This window comes from Cuculus canorus, chromosome 20 (genome assembly GCF_017976375.1).
Source record: "Cuculus canorus isolate bCucCan1 chromosome 20, bCucCan1.pri, whole genome shotgun sequence".
Classification (NCBI taxonomy): Eukaryota; Metazoa; Chordata; class Aves; order Cuculiformes; family Cuculidae; genus Cuculus; species Cuculus canorus.
Window position 1 is genome coordinate 3784115 of NC_071420.1, and position 25807 is coordinate 3809921.

Genomic DNA, 25807 nt, shown 5'->3' on the forward strand with positions numbered 1-25807 from the left:
GGGTATAAAAGAAGCCTCCGTGGCTTTAGTTCCTAAACTCATGTCTGGAAATACACCGTATCTGTCCTAAGCAAGCTCTTCGCTTAGGAAACAAACTCCTTGCATGTTAAATGAGGTAAGTGTACAAACGCTCTCTGTATTTGATTCAGCATTTTGCAAGGAATTATAACCATTACAGTACCACCAGCAATGAGAGATAAGCCACAGATACAGCACTGTGTGTTTGCGTTTTGCCATTTATTCTTCAAAGTGCTTTTGCTTTTCAATTCAGCAAACCAAGATTCAGAGCGCAAGGCACTGTTTCAGGCAGCATAAATTGCTTTTCTTGGCATCACGGCTGAAGAGACTGGGGTCAAAGGACAGTACAGACTGTCCAGTGCTGTAAAATACAACTTTATTGCTTTGTTTAATAAATTACTTAGTATGATTAAATATCTGACAGCTTCTAAGTACCCAAGTGATAGAGTTGAGCATTTAAGTAGTCTCTCTGTATTAACTTGCTGTAAGACTCAGCAAATCTGTATGCATAAACTGAAACGCAGAAAGCAACTTTTGTGGGAAATACATTCCTTGCAGAACCTGTTTAGATAAGTCTTATGTTAAGTTTTCTTTTTGCAGACCTACAGTCTTTCAGCCTGGCTAAAGCCTCTCCCCACTAACCAAATACTCTCAGTCACTGGAATATAATCTTAATAAAAAGGAATTGTTCAATAAACATTCTTTTTGTTTATGTAACAATGTAACGTAACATTTTTTGCAACATGACTTTTTTATACTTATATTGCATGCTGGATTATTGCAAATACTTCTGTCATTTACAGCAGTAAAACTTATTTTCTGTTACTAAGACCTTTGATTCTACATATTTTGATCCTCACAATGGACGTTATGGCTGCTCTTTGGCTTAAGTTTCAGAACCCTATGTGAATGCCTTTGGAAATGGAAGAAGTCAAGTTGTTGACCAAGGTTTTTTTTTAGGGGGGAGAACACAACTATTGTCCCATTGTGGTCTATATCTGTTTTCTTTTTAATAAATGATTGCAGAAGTTAGAAGGGTTGGCACTAAGAGTTGTTTCAATGTGTGTCTGTGTTAGCAGATCCTGAGGCAGAACTGGAGCCAGGTCAGCCAGTCGTGGATAAATTGCACTTTAATTTCAGCTGGTGTTCCTTCTAATCACTGTTCTTCAGATTTATAAAACAACAAAGGTCCTACAAGAAAAAACATGCTTTGAGGAACTCAGCTGTGCTCTGTTCTTGTTTTCTTAGATGAAAGTACTTGATGTTTCAGCATTATGTGTTGATCTAGAGCCAAGAGATGATTCATATTTTACTGTTTTTGCTCACTTTAAATCATCCTGCCCTTGTATACTGTAGTATTTATGTAAGTTCAAGCATACACGAGTATAATTGTTACACCCACTTTGTGATGAAAAAATGTCAGAGATATTTCAGTATGTTATTGAAGTTTACATTTTAAAAGTCTTTTCATACTGCCGTTAGTGCAAGCTTTACCTATATATCATATATTAAGAGAGATTGCCCAAAGAAGTTAACTTTTGAACTGTGAAACAGTACCATTAACAGACTTGGAGATATTACTAAATAAGGTAAATGAAGGGGAGGGCTCCTGGAGAGGGAGGAGTGACAAGTTAGCAACTCCCCACATCCCAACGGGAGTCTAAAACTGTTAGGAAAATGTTAATTCACTTTCATTCACATCTGACCTAAAAAGGCTTAAAGACTTTCCTCTTTAAAAGAGTAAAAAGAATTTTTTTTTTGAGGCAGAAGTTTTCCTTTATCATTATTTTCTGTTTTGCTTTCAGCAATTCTTAGAGCTGCTGAAAAGCATGACTTCCTCTTCTGTTGTTGATAAACCTCCGGTCAGACGGGTTGCTATCTTCGGGGGAACTCATGGCAATGAGTTATCAGGGGTATTTTTGGTCAAGCACTGGCAAGAGAATGGAGCTGAGATTCAAAGAACAGGAATGGAAGTGAAACCATTTCTTACCAACCCAAGAGCTGTGAAGAAGTGTACTAGATACATTGACTGTGATCTGAACCGTGTTTTTGACCCTGATAATCTTGGGTAAGAATTGTTGTATTTTCTGTTGATTTACTTTTCTGTTTTTTTAAATTGTAAGAAGCTTCCTTTCCAGATTAAAATGGTAACACGAGTTCCACTATGATTTTAACTGTGCAGTCACATAACTGAAATTACTGACCTTTAACCCAAAAAGAACAAATTGTTTGAGTGTTAACAGATTAGGTTTGAAACTATTGCTAGGAGAATTAGTTTCAAAACAACACATAATCTTAAACACAGTATTTCAAATGAGTATTAGATTAACTGTATTTGTGTAAACTGAAGTATTGCTGTTCTGAGTTGTGGAGTCATTACTTCTCACATCTTGTGCATTCAGCTTTGTGGCTCTTCTGAATACAGTTATACTTGCAGGAAGATAGCCATAAAACCAGTTTAAAGGTAGATATCTGAGTATCTGAAAGAATGGCAGGGAAATGTATTTGATTTCAGTTATATACAGTAAAAGAAGAAAATTTAAAATTAGCTAAGTTATTAAGAATATATTCTGTGGCAAAATGATAGCCAAAAAAATCTCACTATTTTAGAAGAAATAAAATCGATAATCACTATAAAATAGTAATTAATTCTACATTTTTAGTGTGATTTTATCTTTCTCTGCTTTTGGCACAACTATTCTGGAGGTGTGCTTTGCTATATAAGTACTCATGCTCAGTATAGTTGAATACTAAACAGGTAATTATGTTTCAGAAGGGTCTTCATTGTAAAAGGGAATATTACTGAAATCAGTATGTATCACATACTTGGTAAACATGGTTAATCTTACCCTACACACCTTTTCATCTTAGAAATTTGTTGTTGATTCTTCTCTATAAGATAAACACTTTCTAACACAAGTGTTGAGGCCATTCTTTTAATTGCTTACACAGGACAACCGTATGAAAAAAATAGCAGGTTTGTTTGTTTTCAGCTGCTTTGAACAGAGAATACTTGGAAAAAAAAGCAGATTAAGACACCTGCAGGTTGTCTTAATTTTTTAACTAATATCCATCAGTAATTCTATTAAGTTCTCTTCCAGTTCTATTACAACACTACTGACTGTTTGGAATACCTTCACCTGATCCCTTTTAATTACAAATTATTTTAAAAAATAAGAAAAAGGAGAGCAAAATCCTGATACTATTGACAGTAACGGTGGAAGTCTTATTGGCTTCTATAAGTATTAAGTCTTATATGAAGAAACCATCAATTTCAAAGACAGAACTAAATCATACAAAGGCAGATGATGTCACAGAACCATAAACACTGAAAAAGGAACTTGAGGGGCTCATGTGAAAATTCTAGCTCACATCAGCCCAGTAGATCAACTGCACGTAGACATTCCTAGTAGATTATGTCTTGCCATTTCTAATACTCCAGCAGTGGTGGTCCCATAATTTTCCTCAGTAACCTCTTCTGATGCTTAAATATCCATGCAATTAGTAAGGCATTATGTTATTATTTAACAAAACTTTCTTTGTGCAGCTTCATACCAGTCATTCTCACAAAATTAAAATATTACAAAGCTTGAGCTGTATTGAGAAAGAAAACTGAATTTAGCGCCAAAGATACCAGGTGTATCTATGTTGCACTTGGGGAGTATCCCACGCCTGTCATCAAAGCCAGATGTGCTGTCTGCGCAGAACAAGCCTGAACCTACAGCAGCTTTTTACACCGTTGATATGTAAGGGAGGTGTCTGTGTGCTGCATCACTTTCCTATAGAGCCCTTACAAAGAAAGGAAGCATAACTCAAGACATCATCCCCTGAGATTACAAATATTAAAACTTTGGAGGAATAGATTTGAGGTAGCAAAATCTTCTATGAGTTTTGAGGGTTGGGAGGGCTCAAAACAATAGACCATAATGGTCAGTATATGAGAAGACAAGAAATAAAGCAAGTTACAAAAGACCTTGTGACTGATGTCCAAGGTAAAAGGGCATGGACCGATATCTGAATACCATCTTCAGTAGGGGGTGGATCCAGCCTTGGAAACCGTTTAAGTGGCTGATAAATTTTGAGTTAATTTTCTGCATTGAGAGAAACTGTAGTATGTAAAGAAATAAGAGAGAAGTAAATAGTATCCAGCTAAAATCAGATAGAAAAATTCTTACTACTCTTCTGCACAAGGTACCTAACAGTAAGACCTGTTTAACAAACATATTTGCTTTTCTGAAGCACAAATTCATCAAGTTTTACCAGTTTGGTAATTAAATAGGTGATTTTAGTTCCAGTCAATTATGAATTAAACTGAAAAGAAAAGGGTATGCGTATTTTGTTGCCTGTGAAGCCATGGAATGACTTTACTAATTCTTTGTACTGATATTAACAGCAGGACAGTGGTGGAAGATATTCCATATGAAGTGAGAAGGGCTCAGGAAATCAATCATATATTTGGTCCAAAAGGTAGTGATGATGCGTATGACCTTATTTTTGACCTTCACAACACCACTTCTAACATGGGTGGTACCCTTATTCTTGAAAACTCCAGGGATGACTTTACAATTCAAATGTTTCATTATATCAAGGTAAAACTAATTTAAATGAACTATTAAAATAGATTAGTAGTTGTATTACTATATATGATTTTGTAGTTTCTTTAAATGTACTATTATTTATTCTGCAAAACTGTTTAAAATATTTAATCACTGATAAGGTGGGGGTTCTAATCAGAGATAATTAATAATTTTATTATAATATCAGGTAATTCAGATTTTAACTCATTATAATCTTCATGTAGTAAAATGAGTGCCAGTAAGACTGATGGGCAGAGGAATGCTTAGAGTAACATCTATGAAAATTAATGTAATATAATCTGCTTTCACACCAATCTGTCAGGAACTTGGATAAATTTGAGTCACATGCTAAATAGTTAAACATTAATTTTATGAAATAAAGACATAGAAAAAATAATGGAACCGGGTAATGACAAATGTTCCCTTCATCAGTACAGGAATAGCGATACATCTTTAAAAGCTGTTTGGTTCTGCTGTTCCTGAAGCTGATCAGTTTGGTAGAGGTTTGCAAAAGCGTTGGCTTGAGCATAATCTGTTGGAAGCTGTACTGACCTAGGCAATGGCTGTTGACATCCAGGTTAGGCCAGCAGTGTGGATCTTTATTTTTTTTAACAAGGTATATTTTAACACTTGTTTTTTTTCTTATTACATGTAACCTATTAAATGTTTATCAAATACTTTAAAATGTAGAAAGCTTATGACTACAATTATAATATATGAAGAGCAGTAGTAGGCAGTCACGAGGAAGGAGGCCTGAACAAGGTTTGTTTGTCAAAAAAAAAGCTTAAAATAAGGCTTAATTCACAATCTGTGTCCCCAAAAGAGAATCTGTCTAACACAAAAATACTTGAAATCTGCTTTACAGTACTTTGATCCTAAGTTTTGAAACACTGATGAGTAGATTTTTGTTCCTGTAAGCAATTTCAGACTAGAACTGTGTTCAGTTATGTTGGAAGACGGCAAAGTTCAGCAGAGCACGCCTGGCAGGAGTTAATGGAAAGGAGACCAACAAATACAGCTTTGTATGTTTTCTAAAGATGTCCTACTTCTTTGAGGGCCATGAAATAAAGGCAACATATTGAAGACATTGTGTAAATCACTTCTGCATCAGTAATCTTTTGTGGCACAACATCTTAAAATATTTGCATAACAAAGACATTTTTAACCAATCTCCACAGAACGCTTTGGCTCCAGAATGCTGCCCTGTTCTGCTGATTGAACATCCTAGCTTGAAATATGCAACAACTCGATCTGTAGCAAAACATCCTGTTGGTAAATATGAAAAATAAAAACCATTTTAACTCAGCATAAATAACTTTTAAAAATGCCTATTTCCAGACCTGTTCATTTCATTACATTATACAGAGGGTTCTGATCACCAGTAGCTGTTCGTTTGGCAATGTATTTACCGAATCAAATGTTTACAGTCCCTTCTTCTGAAGAGTTCTGATTTATACTTGGCTTTCAAAATACAGAAGCCAGATGGGAGTTCTTAAACTCGGTTAACCCACTGCTTGCAAAAAATATTTGTAATGTATGAGGATATGGAGGAAGCAACAGCTTCAGAAAAGAAATGTTTACTTCCTCTAAATAAGACTTGGCTGAAATGTTGGTTGTTAGCCAAGAAGGGGAAAAGAGAGGATGTGGTAATGAAAGGGGGAAATGATCTTCTGCATGGAACCTGTACATTTTTTCATTTCTAGAATCAAAATCAGAACCATAGAAAAAAGAAATTCATTCGCTTTTCATATTGAATAAGGAGTTCTCTAAAATGAAGTGTAGAAGGACAGGATGAGGAAAAGAATAAGAGAAACTAATGCACGTAGTGACCCCTTCTCTTACCCTAGTAGCACACCCAAAAATGTACGTATGATTCTTTAAACTGATTTTGACAGCTGAGTTAAATTTTCTGCTTGTCTTACAAAATCACAGAACTCTGTAATTTAAAATTCCTCATAAACATAAACCATAGACCCAATCAGACATCTGTTTTTGCTGTGTGATCTAAGCGTTTGATACATTATGGCTATATTAATAATCTCCCTAATCTCCACAGGTGTGGAGGTTGGTCCCCAGCCACAAGGCGTTGCTAGAGCAGATATCTTGGACAAAATGAGGAAGATTGTCAAATATGGCCTTGATTTTGTGCAACTTTTTAATGAAGGTAGAGTAAAGGAAGAACACAGCTCCTGTGTCACGTCAGCGGGCCAGTTCAGGAGAGTGGTTTTCAAAAAATAGCTTGGGCTACAACATTTTATAGTTAAACAGGTAACATGGGGATGGGGGGTTGTTCTCTTGACCTAAGCGTGGTGTCAGAAAGTCCGAAGAATCCCTGTATAGCTCCTGAAGGGTACTGCCTTTTTCTGAAGGTTCAGTTAAGAGCACGTGATCCTCATCTTACAGTTTCTTACAGAATCCAAAATGCTAGTGAACAATATTTGACAAGCAGTATGTACATGGAGAACATACATAAATTAATACTAACAAGCGTTTACGTGCCTTCTGTGCATTACTGTCTAAAATTAAAGTCAATACATTCTCTAAGATTTTGTCTTACCTGTGTACTCTCTGAAATACTTACTGACAAAAATAGGCCTTTAAAATTCTTTTAGAGTGCATTTTGTCAGTGGGCTTTTTTGGAAACGGAAGGAAAAGAATATAATTGTGTACATCAGAATCTCCACTATTGTGCTGGAACGGTAAAGATTAAACATCACTGATGCCGTTCTGTGTTGTGCAGCACTACCAAACACAGGCCCTTCACTGCTTTCTTCATCTACAAAATATATCTTTAAGTACACAGCGAAAAGTCACATTTCAGCATGAAGTTTAAAGCTGGGCTTCACACGCTGCAGTACAAGACTGGACAACGTTTCTGCAATTTGGCTTCAGGGGGACAAAATCTGGAGCCAGACATTTTTATGATCCATGAGGTAATCACTAGTGTGTAAACTTTGATGAGGACAACCTAATGATTTAAGACCTTCTAAGGAGAATAAATAATGCATTGTTCTTTTTAACAGGCAGTTGCTCATTTCGACATTAAATTACATTTATTCTTTCTAGGAAAGGAATTCCCACCGTGTACAATTGAGGTTTTTAAAATAATGGAGAAAGTAGATTATCCCAGGAATAAGAATGATGAAGTTATTGCTATTATTCACCCTAAACTGCAGGTAAATTCTAAATCGGTTTCCACTTATGACTTTTTATAAATATTCCTAGGTTACTTCTGCTACATTGTAGTACATTTTAATAGTAAATATTTAAAACTACGATTTTGCCAGTGGGTTTATTGAATGCTGTAGACCTTCCCTGTGGTAAGTTCTATCACTAAGGTCAGACAGTATTTCAGTAACTGGCTTGGGAATCACTGAATCTAAACTCAGTCTTGAACCTAAAACTGAAAAGAAAAAGACAATAGGATATGTTATATTCTAAAATGTAAATCTAATACTGAGTTCTAAAATTCTGGTTTTAATCAATTGTGAGCAAACGGTTTCCTTTGAGTTCAGCCTTACCAGTGAATTCTATACAAACCTGAAAACAAGGGCCAGATACCTTAGTTACAAACTGAAGGTTAAAAGGAGTTCTGTTTAAAGGTTTCGCCATAAACTGCACAGAATATAATTATTGAGCCTAAACTCAGAAATCACAGGAAATACACAAAAACTTGAGAATAAATATACTCTTATTTTCTTTCCCTAAGGATCAAGACTGGCAGCCACTGAACAAAGGTGATCCTCTATTTTTGACTCTTGATGGAGAAGTGATTGCATATAAAGGGGACTGTACAGTCTATCCAACGTTTATTAATGAAGCTGCATACTATGAAAAGAAACAAGCTTTTGTAATAACAGTAAGAATGAAACTCACTGCAAATCACATCAGATCCTCAGTCTTAAAGCAGAATGCTTTTTAAAATCTTATTACAGATTTTCCATAAAAGAAGTGGATTCCTTCTCTGTGACATCCAGTGTCAGTAGTAATTCATGAAATAAATAAATGCAGAATCTAATTTTAAATTGTAATTTAATTAACATTGCTGAGCACTTTTAAGGTGACACATACTGTCATAATACTAATTCTGACTACTGCTACTTGTTCTAATAGATTACTACAGATGCAGAGAATAAATATTATTTCTATGGAGTTTGTTAGTTCACATTATATTAAATAATTAAACAATGTACCACCTGGGGGGGAGTGGCTATAAAACTTATATCCAGCGTCAGAGAGAAAGATGCTCATGCACAAAACTACATTATATAAAAAAATACAGCATTTCTACTTTATAATCCCAAACTGCCCATCACCAAAACTTTCTAAAATGGTATGATCTTTGAAATGAATTCTTCAGATAACCATGCAAAATATGAGCCTGAGGAAAAGAGAGGGGAAGGGAAACAAAGAGAGGGTGTGTGTGATAAAATCCTTTTGTATTAGCTGTATATGTGACTAACCCAGACTGCACTGAGGTGGAAGCCTTAGGGTTTGTTTGTGTTTTTATACTTAGGAAGATATAAAATAAGCTAAAACCATATGATTTCTGAGAAAAGTACACTAAAATTAAATGTAAAGCTTTTAGATTTAAAGTATTACAAGATTAATTCCAGCTGTTTTGGATTTAACATTAATTTAAAGACAAAGTTTTTAATTTAGAAAGTATCTAGTAGTCGGAAACATATTGGAGCCATAGTCAGCTTCAGGAAAAAGCTGTGCTTATCCTGCAGAAACTTTTGAAGGAAACATCTATTGCAATAGAGACGAGACGTTTATCGTTTTAGAACTTTGTAAGTGTACCCACCTCCTGCTTATAACATGTTCCAAATAAAGAGTTTAATCAACTGTTGTACCCCAAAAGCTTTTCATGAAGGAGGCAAGACTGGGTAATCACTCAGGTTTTGATGGAGAGCAACACACAAACCATACTTGAGTAGTTCAGAACAGAATTTAAGAAGAATTCCACAGGGGGAGACTTCTCAGCATTTTGACTGACTTGTTCTGTATTTGTAGAGAGAAAGCTTGTCAGAGTAGCTGAAAAAGAGAAGAAAATGAGCATTTCATTCATTTTCTAAAGTTACTTTTAACATATCTGACAATAACTGAGAATACATATGTCCCCAATATAATATTAAGAACTTTCCCAAGGACGCAATAATTAGCTATTTACTGAAGGACTCATTGTCTACTTAACCCCCAAACTGTATCCTTTGAAAAGTGATGTCTTCCTTATTTACTACTAAGCCAAAATCCTTTTTCCCTTGCTTTTTGTAACTCCTAGGCAATAAATTAAAAACACAGGACAGTGTTTATTGTATGACAAGTTTTATTTCTTTAATTTAAATAAACATTGTATAAAAAGTACAGAATTACCTGCTCTAGTTATTATTCATCGTGTTCTTGACCAGAGCCTTGAGACAGGAGACAGTGAGTGAGACCTGGCAAGTGTTGGCGGCCACAGAAGGGTCTGGTCTCAGCAAAGAGCTTTTCAGAACAACCCCCTGGCTTCCTCCTCAGTTTTCTGGTACAGTTCTGTGCCTGGACACCGGCACAGCACCTTCCTTACGGTGTTTGTGCCATGCCTGTTCCATGGCTACGCCCACGGTGGGATCTCAGTCCAGCGCGGGCGTATCTGAGCTTGCTTCCAGTGACGAGTCAGCCCACAGCAGCAGGGAATATGGCACAGGCGAGGGTATTCTGCTTCCTGAGTATGTGTGAAGAGGTATTTTTTTCGTACAACAACTGGCACTCAGAAGAATCCAAATAGAGCTTCCTAAGGCAATATTCTTTTTGGCAGTTTCAATGCAAAATTAACTAGCAAAGATGAAAGATTCCAAGACCAGAGGAATTATTCTTCTCATACTCGCATATCCCACTAAGGCAGCCAAACAATATTCAGATGTTACATTGGTTTATCGATACACATAAATGTCCTTCCCCTCAGATTCCTGTGCCCTGTAAAAGCACAACTAAATCAAAGATTTCCATTTGATCCCATCCATCCAGGCCGTGAGTGGCAGGAAACACAGCATACGGCACGTCTCAAGGACTGGTTGGGTAGCGAGAACCACATTCACCGTACCTGCCAATAGCTTTGCGCTATCGTTTCCGCTGGAGAGTTCCCTCACGCTCTCTTCTGTGTTAAGAAAGTCTTTTGGATCATTTTGCCCACAGCAGGCTTAGCTGTAAGAATCCAATGCAATTCGTATTATCATTCACACGCAGAACAGAATTCACCTGAGTCTTTCCTAAACAGCACCTTTAAAACAGGCACCAAGTGAGCGCACACCATGAAAACCCATGACACCGAAATGCACTGTATTAATTGAAATTTTAAAGTACATAGAACAAATATTTCTTTTTATACATACACACACAAAATGGAAAACTAAAACTATAACTTATAGTACTAGCACATCACAGGCAGTGAAATAAGAGCTACAGAAATGCTTTACATAGTGCTTTGGATACAAAAAAAAAGCTATAAAAGTCTGCAATTGCATTTAACTTATTTTGTAAATTTTTAAAGAAATGCTGATTATTTTCCTGAAGATGTTGAATATTGAAATTATTTTACGTCTAAACACAAAGAGCTTCTGCTGTGATAACTTTTTTTAATGCAGCAAGATGCAGCAGCAAGGAAAAGATGAACAGGAAAAGTAAAGGCCTTTCCACTGGAACAAACTGGGGAATATTCTCTACCTCAAGTTATGTTTCTGCTCTATTATTTTATGGGAAGGTGCATATACACAGCAATAAATAAAAAGGAATAAACACCGCATTATGCCCTGGGGATTACACAGAGGAAAGCAGATCAGACAAAGCTAACGAGACCTGAAGAGGCTGCAGCTTGCTGATTGGCCTTCAGTAACACTGACAATCAACACAAAAGCTTCAAATGTATCCAGAACGTTGTACTTTCAAAATAACAAACTTCATTTAGTAGTCTTAAGAATTGAAATGCTTTTCTCCACAAGAACTTAACCTTTTTCAGTGTACAAAACTTTTTCCCATGAGTAAGAGATTCCAAACCAAAAGACAGCAGACTATGATCTTCATTTTCCACATAAGGAAGAAATATCTCATATTTGTACTCTTTTATCCAGTAAAAAGTCTAGCATCTGAGTAGCATCAGGCAAACTTGGCTAGCCAAGGGTTTTCAAGCTGCTCAGAACTGAGCCAGTGAAATGGTCCATTTTAGTTTAGCTTAGCTGCCCTGATTAAGTGGGTTAAAGTCATCAGACCACATCACTGAAGGTTTGCGTTCCAGCTGGTTACAGCTGTCCAGAACAAAGTTTTCAGCATCCGCTGCTGATTTCAACCTCCAGAATGACCACACATCAAACAGCACAACTAAACAGAAGTTTCAGGCAAATCATCCGTTTCTTCAAACGTATTCAGGGTGGTTTTGCTATTAGTCCTTGAATTATCTTGAACTTTGCTTGGATCTGCAAAACAACGCATCATAAACAACACAGGATATGGTAGGAACTGGATATGCAAGGTCGAATTTCTGCATGTTTTTGTTTAAAAACAATGCAGTTATTTTAGCAGCAAGCTGTCAGTTTACCACCATATCTTATACAGATTGTTTTCTGCCTGCTCCTTTTCACTGTAACTGAGATCATCCCGCTAAGCGATATAAATGCTAACAGAATTGCGAGCAAACTTCAGAACGAGCCTCCCAGATCCTCAGATGACCCTGCTGTAAACTCTGATGCCCACTGCCAGCAGGACATCTGACACCTCAAAGTTCTCTGCTGCGTTTCCAAGACTGTCAGCAGATGGGGATCTTGAATTTCGTGGTCAACACTCACCAGGGGCAGTTTGTCATCCAGTAAGTATTACAAAACATAAACATGAATGTTCCAGGGTTAAAAACAGCTGACTGTAGTGCCATCAGGTAGAATCAGTTCAATTTTCTTACCAAATTAAAATTTAGATCAAGCATAACAGCTTAGAGGAAAGTAAAGAAAAGGTAAAACCACCAGGTTTTGGCACCTGTGTAAATAATGAGAGTTTGTAACCAGCTCTCTCTCCAAATCTTTAAAAATAATTAACACCCCCACCACATTAGCCCTCAGCTTCCCTAGCAGTGAGACGTGGTTGAATACCTGGATAATAAGAGTTTCTATTTTTAAAGGTATAAAACTATATCAAAGCATTTCTAAGAAAAAGATGGTTTCACAAATATGGCATCGTAAAATTCTGCAGTACCTGTTGGCCCTGGATCTTCATTAATAAATGAAACATGTGTTTTCCACTCGGTCCACTTCACTTCATTAATCCTGTTTATATTGTACACAAGCAGTGTGATTAGCAAGCATTACCTCCCAGCTACATTGCTGCAATTCCCCTTTTCTTTTTTATTCCTTCTTGAGATTGCCAATCAACATCTGCACTGCTGGTACTTAAGGCTCAATGGCTTTTGCAGTGCTCGGTAGTAGAGGAAGATGAGAATACTACTATGATGACTTTATGATTTCACACATTCCAAGCACAGTCTTGAATCTCACCTTAAATTAATTTTTTTTTCATAAAACAGCATAGTGATATATTCTTTCATCTGGTAATCATCAATTATCAATCAATTTAAATATAATTACTTTTCAGCTAATATTCAAAGGGGATTATGACAGTGACATTTACTGCAAGCAGACTTGATACTTGTACATAAAAACCATAAAGATGAAAGTCTGTTTCCTTACCAAAACATCGTCTACAGAAAAAAGCCTATAGTTTTTAGCTTTTTTTAAACAATTAGTTGCAACTGGAAAAAAAATATGGATTTTTGTACACCTACTATCATTTGTGGAGATGTAGAAATAATTTAAAGAGGTTTTTTGAGGAGAAATAACCTTGAAGCAACACACAGAGCAGAACTGATATCACAGTATTCCAGCTTTGCTTTACCTTAAGCACACCCTGGTATCATTTTCAGCCACTTTACACCGCTCTCCCAGTTGGAATTTTTTTCTTAAGCATTTTGGTAAGAATTTTTCAAATTCCAAGATAGTTCTGGCTCTCTGTGAACAATAAACAGTAACACGAGCATGGTTAAACATATTAAAAATGGTCTGGTTTCCTAGCATTCACTGTTTGTGGGCTCCATGTTTCATTGTAAGAGGTCATTGCCTCCATCCACCATCCATAACCTCATGCACCCACGCTTCACTAAGCAAAATAACTCGCAAACCAACCTGGAGTTTCCAGATGTGCTCACTCTCTTTAGAGATATCTTCCACTGTTTCTCCCATTAATGCAATCAGCATGTTCAAGAGAAGAACAAAAGTCAACACAACAAACGTTATGAGGAGCAGAAGAAACAGCACAGGATACTTTGAATTTTGCTGGATCTCCAGATCACCCAGTCCTAGGGTGAGCTTGAAAAGATCCATCAGAACAGGCCCCAGGCTGCTGTGGGAATGGCATTCACTGCCATCTTGGCAAGTTTCAATCAACGCGGCAAGAGCTGAGAAGAAAGCATGAGAAAATATTAATCGCAAAAGTGCTTTCTGTATCCATGGCGTTTTATCTGAAAGAATTCTAACAGCACTGCTTGACAAAGAGTGAGAGCTGCCCAGCGACAGACACAGAAGGCAGATCACCAGCAAGCAGAGAGAGCCCATCTCCAAGTGAGATTGCAGGCGACTGAGCGAGAGCCAAATTACTTATCCGTTCAGATAGCCTCTAGACAGTTTAAATCGCTAAACTTGGCTTTTTAATATCCAGAGGAAAGCCCACCACGAGCTCACATCGTGACAATAGGGTTCTTATTCATGATAATGCTAAAATTTTTACTCACACAGAGCATCAGTGCTTTTCTCCAGTAATATTTACCTACGCCAAATCCCAGCAAAAACACGATATAGACAACTAAAAATTTTATCACATCTTGCAGGATGACCTAAAAAATAAATCAAATATTTATCAGGGATGAGGATCGAGAAATAGTTTTATACTTATGAATTCCGCAGTGATGCAGGTGTGCTACCCAATAAAGTATCAGATCGCTTTCATCAAGCAAACTGGTTGTCAAGTCAGTGAGAAACCAAGAGAAGATTTAGGTCTCATTTTTTCTCTCACGACTGATCTGTTGCGTACTTGCAAGGGTGACTAACTCTGTACAGCAACAGCATGCGATGCAATTAAACAGCAGAACTACATTAGACAAAAAAACCCCACAAGTTACTTACATATTTAATATAATACAATGTTAAGATGTAAACTACTTTCTGCCATTGAAACGACATAATGTATTCTGCGGAAATAATACATATAGACTGAAAATAAGACATTTCAGTACGAACGATAAAATGGATCTAAATTGCTAAATATGCTTGATTGGGATTGTATCATAATAAGCAAGCATCATAACAAGGCAGGTAAAGAAAACGGTTCAAACTTGCCTTTTGAATCATAACACTGTAAATGCCCATGGACTGGAAGCCTCTGGTGAAATAGAGCATATTAGCCCATCCCAGGGCCATTGCCAAAACAAGACACACGAGGTGTTCTTTGTAGGAAAACAAGTACAAAAAGACAGAGAAGATCACAAGCAAAGCTTGTATAAAACTGTTAAAAAACAAACACATGTATGTAAAAGAGAGATTACTAGCACAAAACCAACAACATAATGGAAATATATGAAAACAAGACTTCTTTGCTTCTTATGTTTCAATGCTAATGTCATATTGCACTCTGTTCTCCCCCTTATCATCACTGTTATAATTTACAACAAAACAGATGAGTACAGGTAGTATAAGTATATGAACATATTAGCATTCTATTTCTTAAAGTTTACTTCAAGTGAACTTCTCTCCCCAAAATAGCTGATCATTTTGCTGACAAAGACATTAAGAATTCTTTATGGTATCTTTCAAGCCAGTTAATTCAAGCTTCAGCTTAGTGAATCATTACAATCATTACAAATGTTCCATAAATGAGGAAGACTCTAGGAAAAGGTGTGATGTGCTGTGGGAGGACATAGACCAGATTCTCAGCAGCACAAGATTAATATCAGTGTGGCTGTAGAAGGAAGAAAGGTAGCCTTAAGCTAGCTCTCCTTTTATTGATCCTAAATCATATGCTGGGAATGAGAGGGAATCATCTGTGTTTTATCTAGGCCAGCTGCTGGACACTCCCACCAGCCAGCTGGACCAGCTTTATGCTATTTGTCCTTCTCTAAGGAGTCGAGAAGTGTGTGAAACTACTACTGGTTTACTAACCAAGTTTCTTAAACACATTTCTCTACATACAGCTCTAAAGAGATGCAGCATTTGGAGAAGCTAAAGAGAGTCCTGTACTTTGGAAACTATCCAGTCCATACACATCAACTCCCAGCAGTGTTCCCGACCCGCACAACTGTTAGCAGCTGTTAGAGAAAAGCTACATGTAAGATTATGTCCATTTAAAACGAAATCATCTAGAGAAAAAGTGAGCATCTGCCACAGGAGTACGTTTTCTGTGATCATGAGACAGATCAGCATTTTATATAGTAGAGTATAAAAGATACGCATGACAGACTTACAATGCAAAGTGGAACCACGCATCAGAGAGAATCGAGTGGAGGTCTGAGGGCCTAAGCAGAAAGATGGCTACACTCTATGTAGACAGATATATAAAATACAGAAGTGGCAGTAAGAGAAAGCAGACCTCAGTATTGATTTTTCAAAATAATGTAATTGAAGTTGGTCTTCTCAAACAAAAAAAAATTGTCTACTACTAATATATAATTTCTAGAATTAAAAATCTTTTTGTATGGATTTAACTTCAAAATTAAAGTTTGTCATCTCTGGCATAATTTAGCAGTTAGTTACTGGTTTTAATTACTTATGGTATGTGGTAAAAAATTATACTCTTTTTTTTTCCCCGTTACAAGTTCGAATTCAAGTGTCCTTAAAGCCAGTAATTTGACATCAGTGTTACACAAATAGAAAATGTCTTGAGAATGTGAAAGGAAAAGCCCCTCAATATTTGCTTCACGGAGCAATGCAGTTCTACTCAAACATATATTCCGAGTCGTTCTGAATAAGTGATGCATAGTGCCAAAGACTTTTAGACTTTACATGTATAAAACTATTCCAAACATTCCAAGATCATCATCAGTGTACTCACAAATCTAGCAAAGTTCTTTACCTATTTTGATATGTGTTTTATTAAAAAGTCTTACCTCTTTTATGGCTAAAAATATTGCTCCTAACATAACCATCACCTGTCCGGATAACTGCAGCCATCCCACACCATGCATCAGAGCCAGTGGATAAGGTGGAGCCTGTGAGACAGGACCAAAACGAAAGACTGAGTTCCATACTTGAAGGGTAAAAGGCAAAGTAACAGGAAGCCTCATGTATGTAGCTTTCTGGGTACCCAACTCCTTTTTACTGAGAGTTTTCTTCATAATAGATTTACAGAATCAGTCCCCTGATGAGTGTTTGAAATGCCACGTTTCTTTCTTAAAACAAAAAACTCTCCCCACACTTCAGAAATTTAATTCCCTGTATCTGTATTATGAATGTGTAATTTGGGTCACTTTCACAAAACACAAATCTATTACTGCTGCTCTTCCTTCTAGATACAAAGACCTGAAGTGGGAGAACTCAGCCTCAGAACAGCCAGATAGTCCAATATCTGGTTTTGCTTGAGCATTTTAAATACAATTCAGAAAATACCCTTGCATTTTAATGCAGTAAATATTTGCTGAGATTAAGCTGCTGTACTCACTTCATTTTCATTAGGCCTGTGGTAGGAAACCAACGTTAGCGTTATATTGTATAGGAAATAAAAACAACATGACATAAAAAACATGTGTCGTGCAAACTTCTTCCATTTCATTCGCAGCAGTGAATTCAGAGGCTCCAAAGTCAGCATTTCATGACGATTCTGTCAGAAAAGAAAACAAATAAGATTTGAACCTGCCACCTGTAAGGAAACCAAGATCATTTCAGGCCTGTGTTTTCTGTATTCATTGAGTATCTGTCCTTGCTGACTTAGAAACACTTCCATGCTCAGACCCTAACCTGACCAAGAGTATTCTTTTAAAGTGTTTCTGAGTGCTCTCCCTGTTTCCATGCAGTGTCTTGGGCAGCTGGTAGTGGCCACTCTGTGGAGATAAGACTCCAGCTTTGGTCTGACCAGCTGGGCCTTATTATGTTCTTAGGCAAGGCAAATTCACACTTCAAATGTGGAAAACAGCCCCAAAACGCCCAGCTAGCGTTTCAGGAGCTGAATGCACATTCAGTGACAGTCGACAATCTACAGAGGTAGAAAATTCATCTTATCCTAATCTGGATACGAAACCAAGAACCAAAAATTGCTGTTTACTGTTTCAGGAGTAATTCAGTCAAATGTACAGGCTGACACAGCTAAAAGAGGGGGTTGCTAGAAAAAAAAATTATATATATTTAAAAATAGGTTACTTACACCAATATTTGTATTATAGACAATAATTTCCAATACTGAATTGTCTGTGGTGGTATCCAGTTCTGTCAGATCGTAAAGAGAAGATTGAACAGGACCATAAGCCCAATCTGTGAATTTTCTTGACAAGCTCCTGTTAGGCTTATCTCTTATCTCTCTGCTCAGGATGTATTTCAGAATCTAAAACGTTAACAGAATCATTTGTAAGCAGATGTTTTCTTCTTGGGAAAGGAGAAAGCACACATACATTCTTGCCAACCCCCCTGCCATTTAGCTATCACATTTTCTACAGTAATGCAAGTCAAAGTGTTTGTAATTCTGCCAGTCACTAAGCAGCGTTAAAGATGACAGACCTCTAAGAAACAAACAGTGTTTTTAATGTCTCCAGCTTTTCTGTCAAAGAGACACTTATCAAAAAGATGAAAGCACAATTTTCCAGGCATTCACATGTATACCTTCCTTTAATTTAATCAATTGCTTCCTAAATTATCCCATTGTCAATTCTTTACCACAGTACAGCTAATTAATGAGTCAGATTCTACGGCAGCTTAACAGAGCAGTTCTAGGGAGCTTTCTGAAATTAGTCAACGATTGTAATTGGCATAAGTGTAGGACTGTAATAACTGCAGTATTTCTGAGTTTCTGGACAACAGAAGGATTTGCAAGGCTGTTTTTAAACAGCACATGTATTTTGTACAGAGAGGGGTTGTTAGAGGGAGACCTTGAAGGGCAGAAGCAACACTGCAATAGAAATATTTGCTTGTGTTTTAAGCAAAAGTAGTTTACTAAATGTTATTGATGCATAGTGCAGCACAACCAGCATGGAAAACCACATGGCAGAGCATGAACATCTGAGTATAGCATTGGCCTTGACTCTTTGTTGGTATTTAATTTCTCTTAGATGCTACTGAAATCATACACACCTCTAATTTCCCAGTTTTTGCAGCTAATTGTAGTGGTGTCAGACCCTCCTTATTCCTTGTTGTTTCCAAATTTCTGTCTTTACTTTTCAACAAAATCATATCGTACATTCTGATTACAAAGTCATTCTGAGTTTTCAAGTTCTCTGCCACGGTAACTAATGCATGGAGGATATTGTTTCCTCTAGAATCCTGAGAAGAAATGTTAGTCCTGGCATTGTCCATTAACAGTTGAATTATGTCTGGTTGATTAGTGCAGGCAGCCAACGCCAGTGCGGTTTCACCTACAAAATTATAAAGAGTAATGTATTCACGTTTTATTATAGGCATTCAAATCATATTATGAAACAATGACTGCGTTAAGCATCTTAATATATGAAAGCACATTTACCTGTCGATTGTACTGAATTTAGCTCTTGTTTTATAACAGCTTAATTTGCATGAAAATGTTATTTGGAGACAATGGTCAAAATAAAATTTGTTAGAGTTTATTTGCAATTCAGCATTTACAAGATTTTTGTAAAAGTTTTACCGTTATTTCTAAGTGTTTCTAATACATTGTACTCTGGTAAATTACTTCTACGAAAGGTCCTGTGCCATTTTTATATGTTACGATGCGAGTTTCCCAATCTAGGTTTAGCTACAGTAATGATTCACACTTGTCTGTCTTCTGTACTGTCTTAATTGTTCGAGTATTCCTTCCTAACTTTTCCAGAGTGATTGCATTTCCACTTACCAAAATAAAAGCCTTCATGCTTATGTTTGGGATTAAAGAAAACACCCTGGGCATGAGCATTGACATCAGCTCCTTTTTCTATAAGGCTCTGGGTGATTTCATACTGTCGTCTTTCAATGGCAATATTTAGAGCTGTCTGGCCTGAAACAACAGACGCAGGTATTTAGTGTTGAATCTCTTAAACACGTTATGAAACATTAATGATGTTTTACAATGGAAGGCACCAGTGATAATGAATAAAAGTTGTTTGAAGAAAACATTACAGACAGTATATTTAACCATATAAGTGACATTGGTATAAGATGTCAATACCTTTATATGCCTCTTCTGTGTACGCTGCATTGATGAACCTCTCCAAAATACCATTTTCTTCTGCAAAGGACAGTAGTGTATTCACTATCTCATTGGTGTTCTCGTTGATGTTCAGCAGAGCTTTCATCAGGCAAGTTTTCCCAGTATCTACAGCTGTGAATTTTTTCATCAGATAATCTATACGAGTGAATTTTGAGATAAGATCATAGTTATCAAAGTGAATGGAAAAGAATTCAAATCTTTTGTTTATTAGGGGCAGAACCTAAGGGATATCTATGAACACAAATTACTCCATCCTATTCACTTTGTAGTTGAGCTACTTGGTAAGATGATGCATTCAGAGATATGCTACTAATTAATAAGATAGCCAATGCACTTGGTTCCTTTTCCAGACATCCCACTGCCATGAGAACTCCAGACAGACTTGGAACCCCCTCCTAAATTCTCTGCCTGTTCTACCATGCTGGACACATCACGAGCCTTGTCTGCGCTTTGGATTTGGACTGCAGTTTGAATACAGATGTCAGCTTTGAGTCTGGTGCTGCAGGAGGCTAACTCAGGCATGGCTACGGGAACACAGTGCGGATGGGCCTTCTGTGCATCATTAATAGGAGACGAATGCTCTCCAGCGTTGCCTCGGCAGCAGCAAGGAAAGGGCTTATTGAGCACCTTAGGCTTTCACTTAGAAAAAGTTTGCAGTTTAATGTCTGCCACAAGCGATTGCAAACCCACAGGCAAGTAGTCATCGCACAGAGATATTTCCCAGTTTTAGACTATATATACGCTGCCAGAAGAGCTCGCAATCTTCCTTCAGGTAACTCCACAGCTTACCTGGCACAGTCATGTTTCTACACGCGTTTGATCTTTCCTTCAGCTCTGCGAGCAGACATTGCAATTCTTCTATATTCCCCTCAGATACTGCCCGGAATATGTATTTTTTCAACTTCTTCCGGGCACTGGTCTGCTCCGCTCCTTGTGATATGTTAGCACTGAAATGTAAGAAAAAATAACGAAATTGGCAATTCAATTTACTGTAGTTTATTTTATTTTCTATGCAAGAGGAAGAAGAAATACAATTACTTGGCGCAGGCTACATATAGTTGCCCTAATTTCATAAATGTCTTGGCATGAATTTCTTGCAGTGTTTCTGCAAGTTGCTTATCTGCAGATAAGTGGCTGCTGAGGTTTTTATAATAATAATAACGTACATTTTTCAAGTATTTTGCTTTGCTTTTTTTTTCCAGCTTATCCATTCTTCTAAAACAAAGGCTAGGAAATAATTCTTTGCTGTCCACAGCAGAGAATCTGTCCACAGCTCACTGACAGTGCCTGAAGTCACCTGATGCTGCACTCCAGCTACACCTACCCTACACACAGCAGAAGATAACTTTTAACTTTAAATCTTCTTACACAATTTTCCTGATCATACGTTATTCTGGAATAAGAATGATTTAATATTTTTCCCCAATCAGAAACATTCCTAACTGATTTTAGTTGTGCATGGTGTTTAGGTCCTGCATTGCCATCTAGGAAACAGACATTATACGTGATGAATTCTCACACTAAAAATTAGATTTGAGAAAAGCAGAGGTTAGAGTTACTTATTTCAAAGTTCAATTATTGAAGAATCAGAAATGCATGCACATATATGACCTTATTTCTAAAACATGACAGTGCTAAGAAACACTTCACATCTCCACTCACCAACAACTGTCTACATTAGGGCTATATTCAGTCGCATCATCCTGAAGAGACTGTGGGGAATCCATGTCTTCCCCATTTCCAGATGCACTATAGAAAACAGAAAAGTGTATGTGCCAAGTCAGGAAGGTATGGGAAAACATTCTGGCAAATGGTATGGAATCAGTCAATACTAGGAAGTGGTATCTACAGTAGAGCTGAAATTAGTCCAATTTGACACTGTGCTTTTTAACTTTATCGTTTTATCTCCCCCATGAATTTTAAAGCAAGTGGTAAAAATGAAGAGACCCACAGGATTTTATCATATTGGGAAAGCAACTGGTTTTTATGATGCTATTTCATTACAAACACTGGAACTGTGGGAAGGTTTTTTTTCATGTTTTTAATGATCGCTGCTTTTTATGCATCACCCTGAATGCTGGAAGCATACATTCTTCCTTTCCACATGCTTCATTTGTCATCTGCCAGAAAGCAAGTCTAAATCAGTAACCCTGCACGGATTGCAGGCACACAATGAAAGTGATTTACCTGAAGGTTTAGCACCCAGGCAACTCAAGAGCATTCTGCAACTGACTTGAATGGAAGCTTGAGCTAAAAGAAATGGAGGAGTGGGCCCTAAATACATATTTAGGTAATAAATGTAAAGGATTTCAATAGCTTTGGCATTTTGTAATTGCTGTACATCGTTTCCAGTCATTCCTAAAAGCAGATCTGACTTAAAATTTCATTTATTATAATTTTTCCTACTTGCACTTTTGTTTTCTCTGACGTTCAGATTTGATGAACTACCTCAGGTTAATCACTTAGGGAGCCTGATCTGTTAGTTATTGACAAAAGAGATGAATGGATAGTAATGTAAGGATTCAGTAATGCAGGGATTCAGCATTGCTCTGCAGATATTCCCCTCCCTTCGAAACAAAGCTGGTAGCCGAGTCCATTCTTATTCAGTCCATCACTTCTCTGCAGAAAAACGTGAGGCATCTGGTGACAAAACGTACATATGTCTTGTGCAGGTCAGTCCCTGAATGAAGGGGAGAAATTTGGCTACATCTCCTCTGAAACCAAAATAAGACTGGCAGCTAACTCCAAAAAGCTGACCAGACATCCATCAGACACAAAAATATTTGGCCGTTCTGGGCTTATGCTAGATTTGATGCCTATTTCCCTTATTCATAATTACTGACCGTTAGCACCCCACACGTTTTAAAAATTAATTGCCCTCTTCCCAGTCATAGTTTTTCTCAATTCATTCAGCATAAATGTCTGCTTTAAATATTTCAGATTCAGCATCATCTTGTTGTTTGGCTGTTAATGTGCAATAGAGAGAGGATGTCAGCACACAGCTCGGAATAGGATTTGCTAAACTAACTGTGGTCTTCACACAGTAGAAAATCACAAATGGGTGAGTGAAGTTTGTCTTAACGTAACATAAATAAGAGGCTAACAAAAAAAGTGTATTAATTTTAAATTTACTCAGATCTGAGGCCTGATGTATTCAGTGTAAATGACAGCAGTAGGTAAGGTCAAAGATAAGTCACCTAGCAACAAGTGACCTCCGATGGAGTTCTGGCTTTGGAGTGACCAAAAGCTAAGAAAAACCACGTGAAATTCTAGCTCTGAAGTCTAAGGAGAAGTAAGGAGTAGCTGCTGAAATGAGAACAGATACCTTTGCAGTATGACCATTGCATATGCATCTATGACTTACCATGGACGAATATTGGAATCCATTGGTTTTGAAAACACTGGAGGGGATGTGTTATTTGGAGATGCATTGCTTTCGAAACCATCAATCTCCAGAAAAAAGTGTGAACTGTTGAACACAGTGCATTTGCAAAATATTAGTTAAAAACCCAAGCTGAAACATAAAACAAGCAAAGCATTACACGTATGTGCCTAAGACAAGTTTGACAGTTTATAGTTTCTGGCATTATACTGAGTAGAACGCTGGAACAGAGGCTTATCTACTTCCCCTGGGGCAATCCCAACCTCCACAACTGTGCCCAGTACTTCCACACTGGCCGATGGGCAAAAGATCCCCAGATATTTTTAGGATGGATGGTATCAGATTCTGACATGCCTAAGCAGCTACCCCAGCAGCCTCAAAACAGCCTTGCAACCAACTTCTGTGCAGAGAGCTAAGTGCCACACCAGACACTGAGTGAACAGCCAAACCTGTGCACATACATATGTACGTGGATGCACTTTTTAATCCACTGCATTTTAATCCTCATTTCTCCAGCCAAGAGCCATCAGGATGGATCATTTGAAACCCATCAGCAGTGACAATCATTAAGTCAGAAAGCTTGGAAGGTCACATGTCAAATGACATCAGGCGCTTCTACCATCCAGGACTGAATGTGTAACATTGCCCATCATAACATGGCATTTAACTATTTTTTTTCCCTATAAATAATTATTTATAAATATTATTTGTAGAGAAAAGAAATTAAATTTGAAACACCACAGACAAGGGAACATCAGAAGAATAAGAAGATTTTGTCCTTTAAAAGCCTGCACAGCTGAGAGGCAAAAAAATCAATGGCTCTCATTACAACATTTCTTCATTTCACATACTGATGCTGTAATGCAGTATATTATTAGGATGCTACTGAACAACCTGTTGATATCTGCTAAAAATGTGATGCTCTAACAGCCCTTATTCATCTCATTTTCCCAAGGCTTGGTAATGCAAGTGTTAATTCACTGTGTGTAGCTTTTTAAACTTATATGACCTTTTAACATTTGAGATATGCCTGTGAATGTATTCTAAGCTGGCAGCAAGCAAAATGCCACTCTAGGTTAGCAGCACTGTGTCCCTGACATTACCAGGGGGTACTCATCAGAGTACAGGAAAAACCTACACAGAAACAGGACCATTGGCAGGAGTTGTGCCACACTCACCAGATTCACAGCTGTAAATCACTGTTGTTTCACCGAAGCCTGGGTTTGGCTGGGAAACTAAAAAGGAGTGGAAAGAACAGGGGTTCATACTGCATTTTTGCATTCCCTGACCATGATGTGCAGGAGCTGCCTCAATGGGCATACAGCTGCAGGAGGCCACAGCGAACATCCGGGAAGCAAGAAATGCCACACTCCGGGCTTTGCTGGACCGGATCACTGCCCTTGGCTCAGCCACTGGTGATCACCCTGAAGATTTTGGGGTCCAGCAGACATAGGGCAGTGATGAAGTGGGCCCTGTTCTGAAGGCTGACATAACCAGTGTATCCTGGCATATGTGTTAAGTGGGGATACCATGGGGATAAAAAAAACCCAAAAGCCATCATGCAAAGCAGGTGGACAATTGCCAACAGATGCCCAAGTGCTTACGTGGCCGTGGTGCACACTCTGAGGAACACTGCCCACAAACATAATCAGCCTGTGACAGCGTTGGCAGCGCTCCTCCCAGCACGCCTGTTGGTTTTCCTGTACTTAATTACACACTGCTAGTCCACCCAAATACCAGGACCTTCCAAAAGGGGAAGTCATAGTCTTTTCAGAAAGTGTGTTTTGCCAAGATATTTTGTCAAGCGAGAAATGCCACCCGTGGAGGTACACTTGCTGCTGAGCGTCAGAGCAGAAGGAAGCATTTTGAAGCAACAGAAGCACAGCAGCAGCAAAACATATAATTAATGGAACATGTTAAACCTCTGCATTAAAATTCAGGTGATCATCATTCCTTATATTGCAGGAATGTTGTTGGCCACACCCTGGGCTCTTGGTCGAGAGCTGGAAAAACCCCCAAGGTTACTGTTACTGGTGCCACAAAACTGAATGGGAGATAAGGGCTGAAGTAATTGTGGGGTAGTGTTTACCGGTATTTGTTATAACTACCCAATCTTTCATGGTAGTGCCCACATTTTAAATAGTAGGCGTATTTGCGAGCTGTTTGACACCTCATCTCCCCCTTACATAGCCAAAGAGCTTCTCTTATTGAATTCCATGACGGAAAAACAAATTGGGCCACCCAGGCAGTGGGTCTCAAATAACTAATGGCACCATTTCTGTGGAAAGTGATTCCTCTGATTATAAAGAATTATAAATGTCAGAACAGCCGCAAGGCCTTCAGAGTCCCCAAAATTGCTGTAATAGCTAGTAATTAGCTCCTGAGTGAAAAGTTTATG

The 25807-nt window shown here is 37.7% G+C and overlaps 2 protein-coding genes across 7 annotated transcripts in view; one reads left to right on the forward strand and one right to left on the reverse strand.

Moving 5' to 3' along the window:
- ASPA (aspartoacylase) lies at positions 1–9907 on the forward strand. 2 transcript variants are annotated; one of them, XM_054084665.1, is made up of 7 exons: positions 3–115; positions 1824–2086; positions 4412–4607; positions 5774–5867; positions 6652–6759; positions 7662–7771; positions 8305–9904. In XM_054084665.1, exons 1-7 carry the CDS (start codon positions 104–106, stop codon positions 8515–8517), a joined length of 996 nt encoding a protein of 331 aa, XP_053940640.1. In that variant the 5' UTR covers positions 3–103; the 3' UTR covers positions 8518–9904. The 2 variants fall into 2 exon arrangements, with proteins under 2 accessions (XP_053940641.1, XP_053940640.1); XM_054084666.1 differs by lacking the exon at positions 6652–6759 and having other exon boundaries at positions 1–115; positions 8305–9907.
- The window catches only part of TRPV3 (transient receptor potential cation channel subfamily V member 3), a 21187-nt gene continuing 5115 nt past the window's right edge, over positions 9736–25807 (reverse strand). For 3 of the 5 annotated variants that reach the window (XM_054084663.1, XM_009558486.2, XM_054084661.1), the window contains 16 exons: positions 23392–23496; positions 21690–21776; positions 20817–20974; positions 19986–20162; positions 19674–19814; positions 18941–19221; positions 18021–18197; positions 17322–17480; positions 16771–16872; positions 16129–16202; positions 15008–15173; positions 14439–14505; positions 13799–14070; positions 13512–13624; positions 12816–12886; positions 9736–12046 (listed from right to left, as the gene is read on the reverse strand). In XM_054084663.1, the coding sequence (XP_053940638.1) occupies positions 11952–12046; positions 12816–12886; positions 13512–13624; positions 13799–14070; positions 14439–14505; positions 15008–15173; positions 16129–16202; positions 16771–16872; positions 17322–17480; positions 18021–18197; positions 18941–19221; positions 19674–19814; positions 19986–20162; positions 20817–20974; positions 21690–21776; positions 23392–23414 (2163 nt within the window). In that variant the 5' untranslated portion in view covers positions 23415–23496 and the 3' untranslated portion in view covers positions 9736–11951. Of the gene's footprint in view, positions 12047–12815; positions 12887–13511; positions 13625–13798; positions 14071–14438; positions 14506–15007; positions 15174–16128; positions 16203–16770; positions 16873–17321; positions 17481–18020; positions 18198–18940; positions 19222–19673; positions 19815–19985; positions 20163–20816; positions 20975–21689; positions 21777–23391; positions 23497–24587; positions 24645–25807 lie in introns of all 5 variants that reach the window. The other 2 variants (XM_054084664.1, XM_054084662.1) reach the window with 2 other exon arrangements.

Bases quoted from the DNA above. Each gene is read 5' to 3' on its own strand.
- ASPA (XM_054084665.1), top strand. The intron at 2,087-4,411 runs GTAAGAATTGTT...TGATATTAACAG, and splicing joins TTTGACCCTGATAATCTTGG to CAGGACAGTGGTGGAAGATA. The intron at 4,608-5,773 runs GTAAAACTAATT...CAATCTCCACAG, and splicing joins AAATGTTTCATTATATCAAG to AACGCTTTGGCTCCAGAATG.